Below are 17,195 nucleotides of genomic sequence, written 5' to 3'. Positions count from 1 at the left end.
AATTGTTCTTAGAACCTCAGTCTCAAACAAGCCCCTAATTCTTCTCCTTGTCTTTTCTTAAAGTAGTAAGAATTGTTTGTTATTTTGTGATTGACTTATTACTAATGTTATTTTTTAATAAAAGCATTACATTTAAATTTTTTTTACAAAAAGAAACCTGTTGCCGAATATAAGAATATATGTTGTGTATTGTAAGATTGTTTCTTAAAAGACCTCTCTAATAGTAAAAAAAGGAAAACATTAAGTTAGAATTGTTTTTTAGACTCCTTATTATGAAAGGAGTTAACATTCATGCTTCTTACCTCTCCTAATGCCTGATAATTATCCTAGTTTTACATTTTCAAGATTTATAAAACATTTTGATAATCTATAATTCCCATATTTGCTTAGTTTTACTTTTGTATTTAAATAGTATAGAGAAGAAGGGAGAGAACTAAGCTTTAAGACACTCCAGTGTATAGAAGTCAGAAATGAGGAGGGTGGTGGATGGAGCGGGAGACTGAGAAGCAAAGACAATGAAGAAAATTATGTCCTGGAAGTCAGTTAGAAAAAGTGTTTCAAAGTAGGGGGAACAATGGAGTCATATAGTTGATAGGATATGGTGAGAATTCAGTAATTACTATTAGAGGTTATTAGATACCTTAATAAGAGTAGTTTCAGTGAAGTGTCAATGACAACAATGTGGTCAGAATAGATTGAAGAGAAGGGAGAACCAGAAGTGGAGACATTATAAGAAAGCGAAGAAAGCTCTTTCTTGGAGTTTAGCTTAAAGGGAACAGTAAAATAAAGCCAGAGGAAGATTGAAGATGGCGCTTTTTTGCTTGTTTTGCATTTTAAGGCGTAATATCACAGCATATTTGACATCTCAGAGACAGGGACTGTTGCAAGGTTGGGGTCCATAAGTAAATAAGAGAAGATGGGATCCAGTGCTCAGTTGGTGGGACTGGCCTTAAATAGCACCACAGACAATCTATAGTAACTGAGTGAAAAGCAGGGAAGAGGTGTAGGTTTGACTAAAGAAAAGAAAGCATATAGATATATTTCCTTTGATATTGTCACCGTAAAAAAACTACATTTCTGTTTATTCCATTGCACAAAAGAAATTACCTTTAGAGGCTGTCATGTTGTTTTAAATAGTCTTAGGGGTGACACATTTTTAGCCACTTGTATTAGGATGCAGGTTAAGACAGAGACTCAATCTAACAGTAACTTGAACAGTTTCTTTCTTTCTTTCTTTCTTTCTTTTTTTTTTTTTTAATGTAACAACCCAGAGGTAGGAGTTCTGAGCAGGCTGGCTCTGCTATCTTAAATATGCGACTTCCATTTCTAGGTCCAAGATGGCTGTTCTAAGCTACTGTCATCAAGTCTACATTCCAACAATAGTGCGAGAGAAGGAGAAGCAGAGCACACACACATATCCACCATTTTAGGCACATTAACTAGAAGTAATGCAAATAATTTTAACTTATTCTTTTTGGCAAGTACTTGATCACATGGCCACCTAATTGCAAAAGAAGCTAGAAAATATAGTTTTTATGTTCTGGGCAACCAAGTACTCAACTAAAATTTGGAAGTTCTGTTCTTGAAGGAAAGAAAGTAATAGATATTGAGGGACAGCTAGCAGTCCTTGTCATAGTTTTCAGAGATGATGTTACATTGGGGGACATAGCAAAATGTCATTTGGAGCCTGAATCTGGTTAAGCTGGGTATAGTAAGTCCTCCATGTTGTCAATAAGTTCTTTGACTTTAGGCCAGATGACATAAAATGAAACCAGTTGTACCATAGACAAATTGATAAAAACAAGAGTTAAGTTCCTACAGCATTTCATCAATGTTATAATGAGAAACACGAAACACAGTATTCAAGGACCTGCTGTAATACTTTTAAAGTTTAAAACAAAGTTACCAAAGTCTGGGGTTTAGTTATCAATAATGTATCAGTGTTGGTTTCTTAGTTTTGATAAATGTACTCTGCAGTAAGGTAAGATGAGGACATTAGAGAGGATTGAAAGTGGGTAATGGATATACAGGAACTCTAGTACTATCTTTGCAACTTTTCTGTAAATTTAAGATTTTCAAAATATAAAGTTTATTCAAAACCATCACTAAAACTCTGTCCCAGGAACACACACACACACACACACACATACACACACGCTGCCTAAGTTTGAACCCAAGCCTACTCTTACATTACATATGTAGTGAGTCATCCCTAAAAAGAATGTTCAGACTTCAAGGTATATTTGAATACAGGTTTTTGCATATGTTATCTTTTCAATTAACATAAAAAGTTTTTATTTCCCCTTAATTACAAAAGTATCATAGAAAATATCGACAGGTTTAAAAAGACAAGATACGATCCAGAAAACTTCTGTTAACATTTAATGCATTTCATAAATTCTTCTCCCCTTTTATTTTTAAAACAAAATTAGGACCATACTGCACACATAAGTTTTGTTTTCTCTTTGTATGCAGATGACATTGTATGTGTCGTGAACATTTTGTATGTTAACTAAAAACATTAGTTTAAGTTGCTATGTAGCCTATCCCATAATTTATTTGCCTATTCCTCTCTATGGGCTTTCATAATTTTATAACTTATAATTTTTTAATAAAATTTAATTTTATTTAAGTTACATAATATATGTTATATAAGAATATAAAATATAAAGTAACATACTATTTTGTAATTATATAATTTTATAATTCTAGTGTTATAAGCAGCATTGTGATGAATAGCCTTCTACATAGCCCTTTATATGCATCTCTAATTCCTTAAAATACATTTTTAAAAGTAGAATTACTTGGTCAAAATATACACATATTGGAGGTTTTTCATACATTTCGTCATATTATCTTTAAAAGCTAAACCAATTTTTCATTCTAATAGTTTAAGCTCTGTTTTCATCATGAACACTCCAATTTAGGTATGATTACTGTTTTTTTTTTTTTACTTATGTTTGTTCTCTAAGAGACTTAAAATAATCTCTGTGTTGTAAGAATATAACTAAATGATCAAAATAGTACCCTGGCTATTGTCAGCATCACATTTGTTAAATAATGCTGTAAGAGAAATGGTATAGTCTCTATTTAGATTAAAATAGTATTTCCTAAGAAATTAAAAGTTCAAATAAAAATTGATTTTAGAAGCACCAATTCAGTGGTGATAGTGCAAATTATTTTTTGTCACAACTAAATGATGACATTATTCCAAATTTGAATTTTAGCCTTAATACACTTAATAGACTTAGTCAAATTTAAATTTTCAAATAGATCTTTAAAATTTAAACTATATTTTGTTGATAATATCATTTCAGAGAGAGAGACCTGTAGAAATCAATGCAAAGAATTTTAACTGTTGACTCTTGATATTAAATCTTTTTTTATATGCCTCCATCACTATTAACTATTTCACAGAGTTCTGTTAATTTCATTTGTTTTAAAGATGTTCCATTGACTTCAGTTAAAGAGACAAAGTGAGATAATTTAGTGAAAGATTCATTTAACATTGGAATTCTTCTGTTTTATTGATAATATTTTTGCTTTTGGTGATATTCTCATTGAAAATTGTTTTTTTTTTGGTAGAATGTAAACATTATAAACTATTTTATGAAGGAGATAAAGATTTGTTTTATTTAGTCTAAAGTTTCAGTGGAGAGATATGTGTGTGTTTGTGTGTAAGAGAGAAAGAGAGTTAATCAGTAACTACCTGATGTTGAATAGAATCCTTCAACTAATGTCCTGATGGCTTTATAATTTAGTTGTATCTATTTACCTGTTAAATAGGAATAATACTTTACATTGTATATGTAAATGCATGTATTAAATGCAAGTGACTGATTTCTTAGGAAGTTAATTCTGGTGAGTGTTCAAGCCTTGGAAACATGGATTTCTCAGATATCAAAGCTTATATCAATTTATTATAGAAGCATCTGATTCATGTCCCTCCTATCTCTCAGGCTACCCTTTTTTTAACCTTTTAAGATAGTTATCCTGTCCTACCTTTCTTGACTGCCTTTCCCATTTTTTACTCAGCTGTATGCTCAAAGTCTTGTTCACATCTGTACTCAAAATACTGAATGCATCTATAACATTTTACATTTGTACTCTCAATTGCTTGGAAGAAAGAAATTATATGCATTCAATATGTTGTTATTACTAGCAGTATCATTACAATTTTTGTACAAAATTTATTTTTAGAATAAATTTTTAAATTTGACCGTGAAAGCAATTCAAATATATTCTGCAAAAATTTTATCTTAGCATGTATTAGCTCCTTTATAAGTATTTGAAAAATACGTGTGTGTGTGTGTGTGTGTGTGTGTGTGTGTGTGTGTGTGTGTATTTATACATGTATCTTGGTGACTGCCTTTTGACAGGATTGCCTTTTGACACTATCTTTAGGTTTCTTGTTAGAGGTAAATAAATTTTCTTACATGACAGCCAAGGTTAAACTCACCTGTATCAAGGGCCAATTTCAGTGTATTTTTTCCATATATGTATATAAAGTCGCTTTATAAATAGCATTTAGGTAAATTTGATCTGTAGAACCTACATGAGACTTTGTAAATTCATATTTCTTGTATTTCCCTTTTAATATTAATATGACTGTAAATGTTTTTAAGGATCCTTTTAGTGGCTCCTTTTCGCTTAGAATCAAAATCTTGGTGCCATTTCCTCATGTTTGGTACAAAACAATGTTACATATCCTATACGTAGTTGCACTTGGATATTTGTGGTCAGACCAATCCAAGCAGAGATACTGGTAGAATAAAATTTCTAGGAGATAACTCTGCAAGTTCTTATCTGTTAATTATGCTGACTTTGCCATTTTAAAATCTAGGACGTTTACCAGAATGCATTCATTTAGAATTAATGATTGTCTTCTGTGAAGAATCCACATTATTAGGTTATTTGGAACATAAAGTGCATTTTGCTTTGGAATGTAAGACATATACATTTAACACTATATTGCTAAGTAAAAAGCAATGAAATAATGCCAGTAAACTCTACAGATATGTTCATTCTCTAAGAGCTTTGTTTTTCAACAGTCTAAGGATGACAACTTATTTCTCCAAAAAAGGCGGGGGGGGGCGGGGAGGGAGGGGGGGGGCGGTTCTTACAATAATAAAGCAATAGGAAAATAGCACTCGAATGGGAGGGTGGATTATGATCCCAGTGCCTAAGTTGGTGCTCAGTAAATATTTGAGTCTATCAAAGGATGACAACTTATTCCTCCAAAATTGGCGGGGGCGGGGAGGTGTGGAGGGGGCGGTTCTTACAATGATAAAGCAATAGGAAAATAGCACTCGAATGGGAGAAGAGGTGGATTATGATCCCAGTGCCTAAGTTGGTGCTCAGTAAATATTTGACAAGTGAATAAGTCAAGGGGTAGAGGTACTATTGCGTTTGAACACTCATCTTCAAGAAGGTTCTGAAGAGGGGTTATATAATGATGATTTCCTGTTGGTGTGTACAGTAACCTAAAGACTTGGTAGTAAACCATATTTATTTTGATAGCAAAATATAGCCAAATTAAATGAAAGCTAATTCACTTTACTGTACAGTCTGTGATTTTCATGGGTTTGTTTTTTCTTTAGACTGAACTTGAAGATTCAACTTTTTTATTGTAAGGAGCTTATTCTTTCAGTGAACATTTATTAAACGTTTACTATATGCTAACTTTGGGGGAGCTCAAACAGTAGGAGCTCAGCTTACTTAAAAGGACAGACATACAAAAATATCAATATAATGTTGAAAGGTGCTATGATCAAGGCATTGTGCAGAGCATAGTGGAACATAAATGAGGCATTAATTTCTACAGATTGAGGATCTGGTGGGCAGCGCTAAGGATGAAAAAGGTACTCAGTGACATACTTTTAGAATAATTAAAAACTTTTAGAATAAAAAGTACAATGGAAAGACATATTTTATTCTTTTACATTGTTTTAATGTTACCCTAAAGCTACTATTATTAGATACATGAAAGGATATAGTGATTGGATAGAGGGAGGAGGGACCATAAGAGAAGGAATTCATTTTGATGGTTTAGGGGAACCAAGTTCAAATATGTAAAATTTTAACATCCCCATTTGTAAGGACATAGTCTAGAGATTGACTTTATTTATTTAGTTTCCCCTCTTTAATGCCCCCACTTCCACCCCTGACCTGTGGATGTTGCCGTTTCCCCTTAAGAACTGGATCTCCTCCCACATGCTCGTGGCATTCGCCCGGAGCCTGCTGCACCCAGAGTCTGGCACACCCAGGGGGGCTGGCACACCTGGGGTATGGTCCATGGCTCTACCAGGACCTTTTGCATGCAAAGTAGACGTGCTAACCACTACACTATGGAGCCACCCCTAGAGACTGAATTTAGATCTCTTAATTTGGCATTTTATTATAAAATGAAATAAAAAGTAAGTGCCCCCTATTTTCAATTGTAAATGTTGCTCAGTAAAGAGCATCTTTGTAAAGCTTTATATCCAGACATAGGAGATATTTAAATGGTGCATTTATTATGCTGTAATCATAAATGTTACCTTTGGCATGCAGGACCTATGCAAGTTAAGTGTATCTATAAAAATAATTTGGCTTCATTTTTAATATAAGAACTGTGATGAAACAAAGTGAAGAAAATATCACTTTAATTATTTTAAGTTAAAAATTTAATCGTATTTTAAAATGAACTGTATTATTGTATTGCTTGCTGTTTCTTCACTGAATTATGACAGAGGCATTCTTTTTTTATATGGTAACATAAAGAACCTGATTTACTTCTTAATTCATCCAGGAGTAATATTTTTATTAAAAAATTCTCATTTTAAAAGTGGTAAGTAACCTGAAGTCTATGTAAATACAGTACTTCCTTCAAAAGTCATTACACCATGGAGCATATATTTCTACTATGATATGGCAAAAAATTAATAGTGTTCTGTTTTTAATGTCCAAAGGAAATTCATATAAAGTTTCTTTGCCTCAGGTTTTGTTTTTATATGCTCTCAAATGAGCTATGTGACCTAGTAATATATTAGTATTGCTTATTCTTGGGTAATGAGTTTCTCTATGATTATTTGAAGTCTAGTTTGTTTATCTATACTAACAATAGATTCTTTTATAGTTAACAAACTGCTATTTCATTGTTAATGGTGGTTTTACATGTTGTGGAAATGAATTTCCTTATTTTACTTATTTGATCAAATTGAAAATCTTAACTATATTTTAAAACTTTTTGCCACAGCGTTTTACCAACGAGGATCATTTGGCTGTCCATAAACATAAACATGAGATGACACTGAAATTTGGTCCAGCACGTAATGACAGTGTCATTGTGGCTGGTTAGTATATGCTTTTATTAATAGCTTATATACATATTTCACCTGGAATGTGCACAATTTTTGTGTATTCTCTGTAAATAATATAGTCTGGTGATATTCCAATGATTTCATTTACATTAAATGTTGGCAACATGTATTTTACCCATTACATCTCCATGTTTCCTTCTGACCATTCATTTCACTTTTTTGTATGGTTTTCAAATGTAGTTTCGATGTCAATTTTGCGGAAGTTAATTAGAACTCTGGAAACATTCATATCATCTCCAAAGTTTACATTTAACTGATAATTGAACTAATGTGATGTTTAGTCATTGTTTCTTTTAGCTGTTTATACCTGGTCTACAATGCTGTGGGAAAATAGAAAATAATCAGGCTCCTCCTATTGGAGGAGCACAAAACAGATTTTTTCATTAAGATTCTGTTTATATATCTTTTTTGGACTAAACATCTGTGTTAGTAAAATATTCTCAGTACTCTCCTGAATTCATTGGTTTTTTTTGGTATGATCCTATGAACATACAGTATTACCTAAGCAGATGATTATCCTTCACAGTACGTGAAAAGAGAAACTCAATTCATACATCGATTTATTGTTCTCTATGCTATATTAGTTGCCCCATTTTTGGTATTTAAATATATATCAACACACATCTATGTTTATGTATGCACAGATAATTTGTATTTCACTGCATTTTATATATTTTAAAAGTATGATAAGGTATATAAAATTTAATATATTTACATTTATGTAAATTTCAGGCCTTTTGTGTCATTACCACAGATTCTTAATACTTTTAAATTATTACCCAGACATAGAGATCAAATTGTTGTAAGCAGTCTTTGGAGAGTTAATGAGGCAAATATTAGGTGGTTCTACCTGTACTTTTTCAACATCAGAATTTTTGTAATGAAAAAATTGGAGGTAACAAAAAGTTGGTAATTTATCAAAAACAATTTATTTATGAAAATGTAAGGGAATGTTCAGCATATCTTCAGTTCCATAAGTAAAAGTGAGCAGAAAAGAGTAAGGTGTGCATTTCTTTAGAATATTATACGTCAGATGTTAAGAGCGAGAGCCAAAAAAAAACAAGCAACATCACAACAGCCTGGAAGGGTCACTTCATGCCTAAGACACTTCTCTGAAACAGACTGCCTTAGAGCAGTGTCTCTCTCTATAACTTTTTAACTCAAAAATGTTTGAGATTGCTTTGTAGAAATTACTTTCCTATTTACATTTAATACAATAGAAAAATAGAACACATTCAAACATAGCACTTGACCATTTTTTTACTAACATTGAGATGAGTAGTTTAGCATTACTGTAAAATATAATGCATGATGTGTGTGATATATATTTGATGATCAATAGCCATAAGCCATCTGCATGTTTAAATGAATGTGCCTGTGTTGACGTTTCTTAAGCTTGATCATTCCAGTAATCACTGCTAAAAGTTATTTATGCATATGCATTTTATTTTTTTAAGACTTTAACACAAATTAGGAACCCTCCGTTGGGCTTAGATAAATAAACTCTTTAAGTGTCAACAGAAGATTCAAATTTATATTCACCTTACTAATTCAGTCATGATGGACCTAAGCTGATACATGCACGCTGGGCCCTTACCATAATATGATTTTGGAAGTCTTTTCAGGAATAGGGAGTATGTAAGTTTCAGACTAACTAATAGGTAAAGTGATGATACAGTAGCGCTCCTTCAGTAATTCTGGTAATACTAATAGGCCTCCATTATGTCTAATGTGTGTGACAATAGCGTTAACTATATATGTAGTAAACGTTCATACCTTAATATCATATTAAGGGGCATGTTGGGGCAAAGATAAAACAGTAGGTAATACCTACTTTGGAGACACAATAGTTAACAAATATATGAATTTTAAATTCCCAAAAGATTTTATGAGTATTTTATGTTAAACAAGGAGTCATCTTTATACTTTTATTTAGCTTATATCCATGATCTAACCTGTAAAATTGATGCTTTAAAATGTATAAAACGTGAATGGAATTTGAATGTACTCCCAGCTGTGATCAATATGAACGAGTAGCCGTGAAATTAATAAGACTTAACAGGCAAAATCCATAAATTATTTTTTTCAACATGGACCTTAACTGTCACTTGTTCTATAACCAACACATGTACACACATGCATTCAGTACATGTGTTAATGCACATTATATGAGTACATATTTAAGTATAGTTAAAATATTTCAAGTTTTGAGAATGTAGAGCTGACTATTCCTCTGCTGCTTAGAAATTAAGCTAGAACATTCCATAGATATGAAACTTGTACAGGCTTGAAAAATGCATTAAAATAGAAAATTGGTTTCATAGATGGTAAAAAGAAAGGTTTTGTTTTTTGTTTTTGTTTTAGAGCTCTTGTTTTAACCTTCTTTTCTTCCTTATAGTATTTTGATCTACCTACTAAAGATTTTGTTTTATCTTAAGCTTGCTTTCATATAGATTATGAATACTAGTGGAAGGGCCAAGTTAGAATGAATATATACATGCTCTTCTCCCCAAATTGCATGTATTTTTAATGTAATTTTTTATAATATAAATATTTTTAAATTTTTGTGTTAAGTAATGATAATAGTTGATCTCTGCATAGAAGACTCTTATGTCACTCTACTCAGAGAGATGGTATGAACTAAGGAACAAGGAGGACTTCTTTCATACTTTTATGGTTCATAAACTTGGAGGAAGTATCTCGAACTGCAAAAGAACTTAACCAAATTTTGTTTGCCTTAAAGGAAGAGGTCTTTCCAAAGAGAGAATTAACAGCTGACTGAACCAGTCCTGCTAATTTGTTAATTTACTAGCTATATTTTAGGGTCTTATATAATATTTAAATCTATATGATTGCTTTTTGACATTTATTTCAGATCAGACCCCAACACCAACAAGATTCTTGAAAAACTGTGAAGAAGTGGGTTTGTTCAATGAGTTGGCAAGTCCATTTGAGAATGAATTCAAGAAAGCTTCAGAAGACGACATTAAAAAAGTATGTTGTTTAGTAAAAAAGGGGAAGGGATTAAGGAGTACAAATAGTAGTTACAAAATAGTCATGAGGAAGATATAAAGCATAACAGGGAATATAGTCAATAATATTGTAATAATTATGTATGGTATCAGATGGGTACTAGATTTATCAGGTTGATCACTTCGTAAGGTATATAAATGTCTAACCACTATGTTGTACACCTGAAACTAATATAACATTGTATGCCAACTGTAATTGAAAAAAATTATTGTAAAAAATTTTCTGATGGACTACATAGGAAAAAAAAGTATGTTGTTAACCATGAAATTAAAAAAGAGTACTTCTGATAGAACAATAATTAAAGCTTACAGTTCCTGATTTCTTATTTTAGATATACTGATTGGCTGTTTTTTTTACTCCTAACATTTTCTTTAATGTTTGCATTTATCTTAGATGCCTCTAGATTTATCTCCTCTTGCAACACCCATCGTAAGAAGCAAAATTGAGGAGCCATCCGTTGTAGAAACAACTCACCAGGATAGTCCTTTACCTCATCCAGAATCTACTACCAGTGATGAAAAGGTTAGAAATTTGTATTTATGGTAGAAACACAGACTAAGTTGAAAAAATCTCCCTGTTTTAATATTTGATCTACATAAAATGTTAAGAGAATAAGTTATACATAATTCAGTGTCAGGTTGTAATAGTCTTATGTGTAAAAGCCTGTGAATACTCATAGAAATTTCAAGGAAAGAATATTTCATTTTTGTAGGTAATTAGCTTTTAATTACACACTGAAAAATTATACGGGCGAATAGCAGTCATTTTAGATAAAACTTATTTTTGAAAGGATATATAAATTTATAAATTTAATTTTTCTGGGTTTTATTTTTCACTACTTTTATATGGTTACAGCTTAGTTAAGAATCTTTACAACTAAAAATTATTTGAACAAAAGTTATTTAGGCTTTTAAAGGGTTAAGGGCATAGTTACTCATTCTTAGCAATGGATCTACTATAACTACATAACTACAGTGATGATACTGCCTGAGTACAGGTCTTTGTAGGTGTAGATAGTTTCTGCATCTTGAACAGCCTGGCAACTTGGGACCACCTGGACAGTCATCTTAAACTTAGTATGTCTTAATCAGAGCCCTTGATTCTTTCTACAGATTTCCTCTCTCAGTAAATTTTCTCCCCATCCATCTAGTTGCTCAAGTCAAGAATTCTTAATTTCTTCTTTTCCTTCACACCGAAACCAACAGCAAATCTTATCAGATCTGCTTCCCGAATATATTTTTAATTTATCGTCTTTTGTCTTTAGCGTCACTACCTTAGTCCCAGCTATCATAATACATTTATGTCACTTCCCTGCTTAAAATTCTTCACTGGTTACCATTGCATTGAAGGTAACTCACACTCCTTCCATAAGTCCTCACTGATCTGGGCTTGTTTACCTATCCATCCTCTCCGGTGTGTGCATCATATATTCCAAACTTTTTCCTGCCTCAAAGACATTACTCTTGGTGTTGTATTCTTCCCCCTAGAATGTTCTCCTTATCCTTTCATTATCAGTTCAAATGCCATTTTTTCAAAGAAGCTTATGTTACTTCACTATGCTATCTAAAGTAGCCAACTCCAACCTTCCTTTGGTTAATCTTTCATGATTTATTATGTTGTACTCTTACTCTAACACATTTCAATCTGAAATTTTCTTGTTTGTTTTACTTGTTTATGGTCTCTCTCTTCCCACTAGTCCTTGAGGGCATGTTATAAATTCTCAAACTTGTTGAATAGATGAAGTTCCAATAATACTAGATTATCTTTCTTCCTATGTTGCTTAATAAGATTTTGATGCTAAGTGGCAGCATAAAGGCCAATTCAAAGTTCACATAGACCCAAGTAGTTACTACTTTTATACTAACTAGTGAAGGAGTTACGGGTACCCTTAATCTGTTTTCTGATCTGTAAAACTGGGGGAAAGACTCTCTGTAAGGTCCTGGCTAACTCACAAACTCTGTTTTTTCTTTAGTTTGGAAAGACGTCACTTTAATAATTATTTACAATTCTATAATTATTTTACATTCAAGATATCAATATTGGCTCTTTGATACTGAGAAATTATTGGTAATGAAGGTGTTTTGTACGGCTTTAAAATTTGTGTTGATTTTGTATTGCTTTAACATTTTTTTAAACATTTCTATTATTGAGTTTGTATCAACCATAACACAGTCTTCCTAGATCTCTTTCCCCTTTTTGTAGTGATGGAGTAGGACTACCCAATCCCTTCTGAATTTTAAGTTCTATGATTCCATGAGAAAGGATTGCATTTTTTATTTATTTTTACTAAAATTCTCATGGAATCATAGCTGCGTTGCTCAGCCTAACTTATTTCTGGATTAATAGGAAAATAAGTTGTACTGAAAATAACACTCAGGTGTTTTAAAATTAAATTATGAACCTTGTATTTGAAACCTTACAGGTGCTTAAACATTTTTCTTTTAATTAACTTTAGATATTATTTGACTTTGTGGGGTTATTAAATAGTGTCCTGTGGATGCTTTTGAAGTGTGTTATACTGCTTATTAAGGTATGTGAATTTGCTTGCATTTTTATCTATTGACTTGTGTATTTTCTCTATCATTTAATAGGAAGTACCATTGGCACAAACTGCACAGCCTACATCAGCTATTGTTCGTCCAGCATCATTACAGGTTCCCAATGTGCTGCTTACAAGTTCTGACTCAAGTGTGATTATTCAGCAGGCAGTACCTTCACCAACCTCAAGTACTGTAATCACCCAGGCACCATCCTCCAACAGGCCAATTGTGTAAGTGATTTAGGCCAGTCATTGAACTATTTATGAATTGTTAAGTTTTTGTTGCCATGATTTTTTTCTAAGACATTTATTCAAATTGTGACTTTAGTTGTGTGTGTGTGTCATATTCTGCATGCTTTGATTTTTGGAAAAAGTACTTGAGTAGTCTTTTTTAAATATAAATATTACCTAATTAGAAAATAAATATCTACAGCTTAATTTTTAAAATAAATCAACATAGAATGTGAGTTTAAGCTGGTCTCTTATTTTCATGCTATTTCACACAAAACACATAAAATTATTCCATCACCACATGACATACCTTTCAGACAGGTAGTTCTCAAGACCTTTCTGATAAGAATTTTTCTCATTTACCATATCGAAGATTCTCCTAAGTAAATCCATAATGTTTTCCTTTTTTTCCCCTGGGTTTTTTTCCCCCCGCACTGCTGCGTACATTATGCATTTAAGATGTAATTAAAAATAATTAAATTTTGCACTTTGCATTGGTTAGAAAATTTATTTTTAAATAGTATGGTAATAGGAGTAAAAATAGTTGTGTATTTTTAGAGATAATTGATAGAGATTTCAATTTCCCTTCATTTTTCTTAGTCCTGTACCAGGCCCATTTCCTCTTCTGTTACATCTTCCTAATGGACAAACCATGCCTGTTGCTATTCCTGCATCAATTACAAGTTCTAATGTGCATGTTCCAGCTGCAGTCCCAGTAAGTCTGACATTTAGACTATTTGAATCTTTTCTTTATAGTAGAACTGATCTTTGTAATCCAAAAATACACTTCATGAAACTGAATTCAAACAAAATACTAGTGGCAAGTATTTACTCATTGATCTTTATAGTGATAACATGCCATTCAAGGCAGTCACAATTGGATTGAAAACATTTTCCATCCTTCAAAATTCTTAATTGTTTTTCTTGTATTTTTAATATTAAGAATTATTCCTATTCATCCTATTTCAATTTGACTAGATTTATAGAATTCAAATATTAACACAGATTTCTATTCTTTAAGAAGATATTTATATTCGAACATTTGTCATGTAACTCCTTGGTATTTTTACTTATTGTAGAAATTGTTTACAAAAACACTTTCTGTGAACTTTTATGGTCGGGTTGGGTTTAGAGAATATTTTTGCTAGCCCAAGCATATGAAAATCTAAGTAGTCGAAACAATAGTTAGCCCCCCACTTTCTTAATGAGAATATCCAAAAGAAAAGTTTTTTGAGGAGTATGTTAATTATATAAATTTTGAAAGACCCAATAGTTAAATATCTACTTACAATATTTAGTAACTTAATGAATGTTAAAGAATGTTATTCTTTGGAATAATGTAAGTTAGAAATAATGTTTTTTTTCTATTCTCACATTTTATAAAAGTGTTATTCAAACTATTCAAATGTGTCTTCAACATTAAAGTTTTTATCATTAGAACCACTTTTTAAGACATCTAGCACAATTTTCTAAAACATATTTTCATTTTTACCTAAGTAAATTCATTATAACACTTTTTGAATTTATTATTCTCTTCCTGGAAATCTTACCCCAAGCCTTAATACTCATTTATATAATAAAAAGATAGTTTCTTCTTTTATCTCGTAGATAGTTCTGATCAGTACAGTGTAACCATTTATCAAAGAGCTTTTAAAAATTATTTTTAAAAACTTGCTTACAGTAACATCCAACACTTTCAGTGATCTCATACGCCAGGAATATTACTAAAATTTGTTAAATATTTTTATTAACTAATTCTTCCAAGTGACCTACGTATCCAGAGTTAGCATTGATTGAAATAATTTCAAGATTATGTGATCTTCAAACAGAACTTTGCTGTTCAAAATGCATTATTTGAGAGACTTAATAAGGACTCAAATATAAGGTGACTACTTTCCCTTTTCTGAGAATATTTTTGAGGGGGAAACATTCTTGCCCTTTACCTGAGATTATATGGTTATCCTGTTAAATGTAACTGTATTTAAAGAAATCAAAATGAAAAAGACATATACTTTAGTTATACAATAACTAGTCACTCAGTGTTGATACTAGGTTTTTTTAAAAAAGCAAGAAACAAAATGGAAAAATCTGTTCCAGATTATTAGAGAAATTATTAGAGGTAATCGGGTTCTTTGTCATGCAGTATATTAATATATCAAATTTTTATGTTTTAGAAAAGCAGAATTGTTGAAATTATTTTTTATGCCTAGTTGTTGCAAGTTTTGACATTCTTTCACATTCAAAATGGAAGTGTGATGGGGGCTAAAATTTTTAAAAAATGAAAACACGATAGATCAGTGAGAAGTTTTGCATCTATCACTGATAATTGTGAGTTTCTTTAAGAAGGAACCATTAAAAAAGAAATTGTGAAAATTGAATAGGGAAGCAGATGTCTCAGAGAAATTGTCAACTTTTGGAGAATAAATCAGGATATAAGATCAATAAACCTTTTTAGTAGAGACAGTTTTCTAAGTCTCAAATTATAGTAGCTTGTGCAAAAAAAGTACAAATCTCCTTTTGAATTTATTTTCTAGTAATTACTTTTTACTATCTTTTGCATAGCTCGTTCGACCAGTCACCATGGTGCCTAGTGTTCCAGGAATTCCGGGTCCTTCCTCTCCTCAACCAGTACAGTCGGAAGCAAAAATGGTAAACAAGATTTTATGTGTTCTGTATATTTCTTGAGCCTGTTTTGAATTAGTCTTTTCCATTAAAGCCCACTTCAGAGGCACAATTTAGATCACATTTTATAAAATTATGGACTGTATTACACTATTAGAAGAACCAGAAAATTTGGAAAAGGAAAGCTTCCATTAACATGGTGACTAGTTAGTGGTACTTTAAAATAAATGGATGGACTGGGAGTAAATTTCTAGTTCTTGTAATTGGTTTGTCTGGCTTTTGGCTGTGGCTTTTTAAACCAACTCCTCCTGGTGGAGGCTAGGAATATTACAGCTGAAACTAGATGTACATCATTTGATGGCAGTGCTGCTATAAGTATTTTTCTTCTTTTTGCTGGGGTTTTTTTTTTTACATAGAAATATTTTTTGTCTTTATTGAAATATAATAGACAGTTATTTACTTGTATTTACACTGTACAATTCATTGAGGTTTTTTTTCACTTAGAGTTGGCATACAATAAAATACCAGTTTCAGTTGTATAGCATAGTGATCAGAGATCCATATAACTCGCAACATGATCACCCCACTAAATCTAGTACCCTTCTTCCCCCTTACATATTTATTAAAACATTATTAACTATCTTCCCCATGCTACACCCTACATATCCATGTCTATTCTGCAACTATCCATTTGTATCTCTTAATCCTTTTGCCCTTTTTCACCGTCCCCCTATGCCTCTCCCATTTAGTAGCCCTCAAAACATTCTCTGTATTCATGAGTTTATTTCCACTTTTGTTGTTGTTTATTTTGCTCTTTAGATTCCACATGTACATGAAATCGTGCGATCTTTGTCTTTCTCTATCCGACCCATTTCATTCAGCACAGTACCCTCTAGGTCCATCAAGGCGTTATGTTTTGACATCCCTTCCTTTTAGTCTGTGTGTGTCTTTTAATCTGAAGTGAATCTCTTGTAGGCAGCATATGTAGGGGTCCTGGTTTTTTTATCCATTCAGCTACTCTATCTTTTGGTTGGAGCACTTAATTCTTTTCCAATTGAGATACTTGTTGATAGGAATTTAGTTATTACCATTCTTTATTTCTATTTTTGATACATGTTTTTTCTTCTTAAAAAAGTCCTTCCAACATTTCTGTAATACTAGCCTTGGCGATGATAAATTCCTTTAGCTTATTTTTGTCAGGGAAGCTCTTTATCTGTCCTTTCACAGAAAAACAGCTTTGCTGGATAAAGTATCCTTGATTGTAGATCCTGGGTCTTCATCACGTCGAATATTTTTTGCCAGGCCCTTCTGTCTTGCATAATTTCTTTTGAGAAATCAGCTGCCAGTCTTATGATGTTCACTTGTAGGTAACTGCTTCATCTTGCTACTTTTAAGATACTTTGACTTTA

General features: G+C 31.9%; 1 protein-coding gene across 2 annotated transcripts in view; it reads left to right on the top strand.

The window, feature by feature from the left end:
* Positions 1-17,195, top strand: part of ATF2 (activating transcription factor 2) — a 71,208-nt gene that overhangs the window by 21,468 nt on the left and 32,545 nt on the right. The window contains exons 5-10 of one of the 2 annotated variants that reach the window (XM_006921222.3): positions 7,238-7,334; positions 10,237-10,355; positions 10,788-10,916; positions 12,986-13,164; positions 13,765-13,879; positions 15,727-15,813. In XM_006921222.3, the coding sequence (XP_006921284.3) occupies positions 7,238-7,334; positions 10,237-10,355; positions 10,788-10,916; positions 12,986-13,164; positions 13,765-13,879; positions 15,727-15,813 (726 nt within the window). The remainder of the gene's footprint in view (positions 1-7,237; positions 7,335-10,236; positions 10,356-10,787; positions 10,917-12,985; positions 13,165-13,764; positions 13,880-15,726; positions 15,814-17,195) is intronic. The other variant, XM_025039341.1, reaches the window with a different exon arrangement.

Source organism: Pteropus alecto, unplaced genomic scaffold (assembly GCF_000325575.1).
Source record: "Pteropus alecto unplaced genomic scaffold, ASM32557v1 scaffold3, whole genome shotgun sequence".
In the NCBI taxonomy this organism is placed as follows: domain Eukaryota; kingdom Metazoa; phylum Chordata; class Mammalia; order Chiroptera; family Pteropodidae; genus Pteropus; species Pteropus alecto.
Note: the sequence above shows the minus strand (reverse complement) of the source record. Positions and strands in the feature narration are given on the sequence as shown.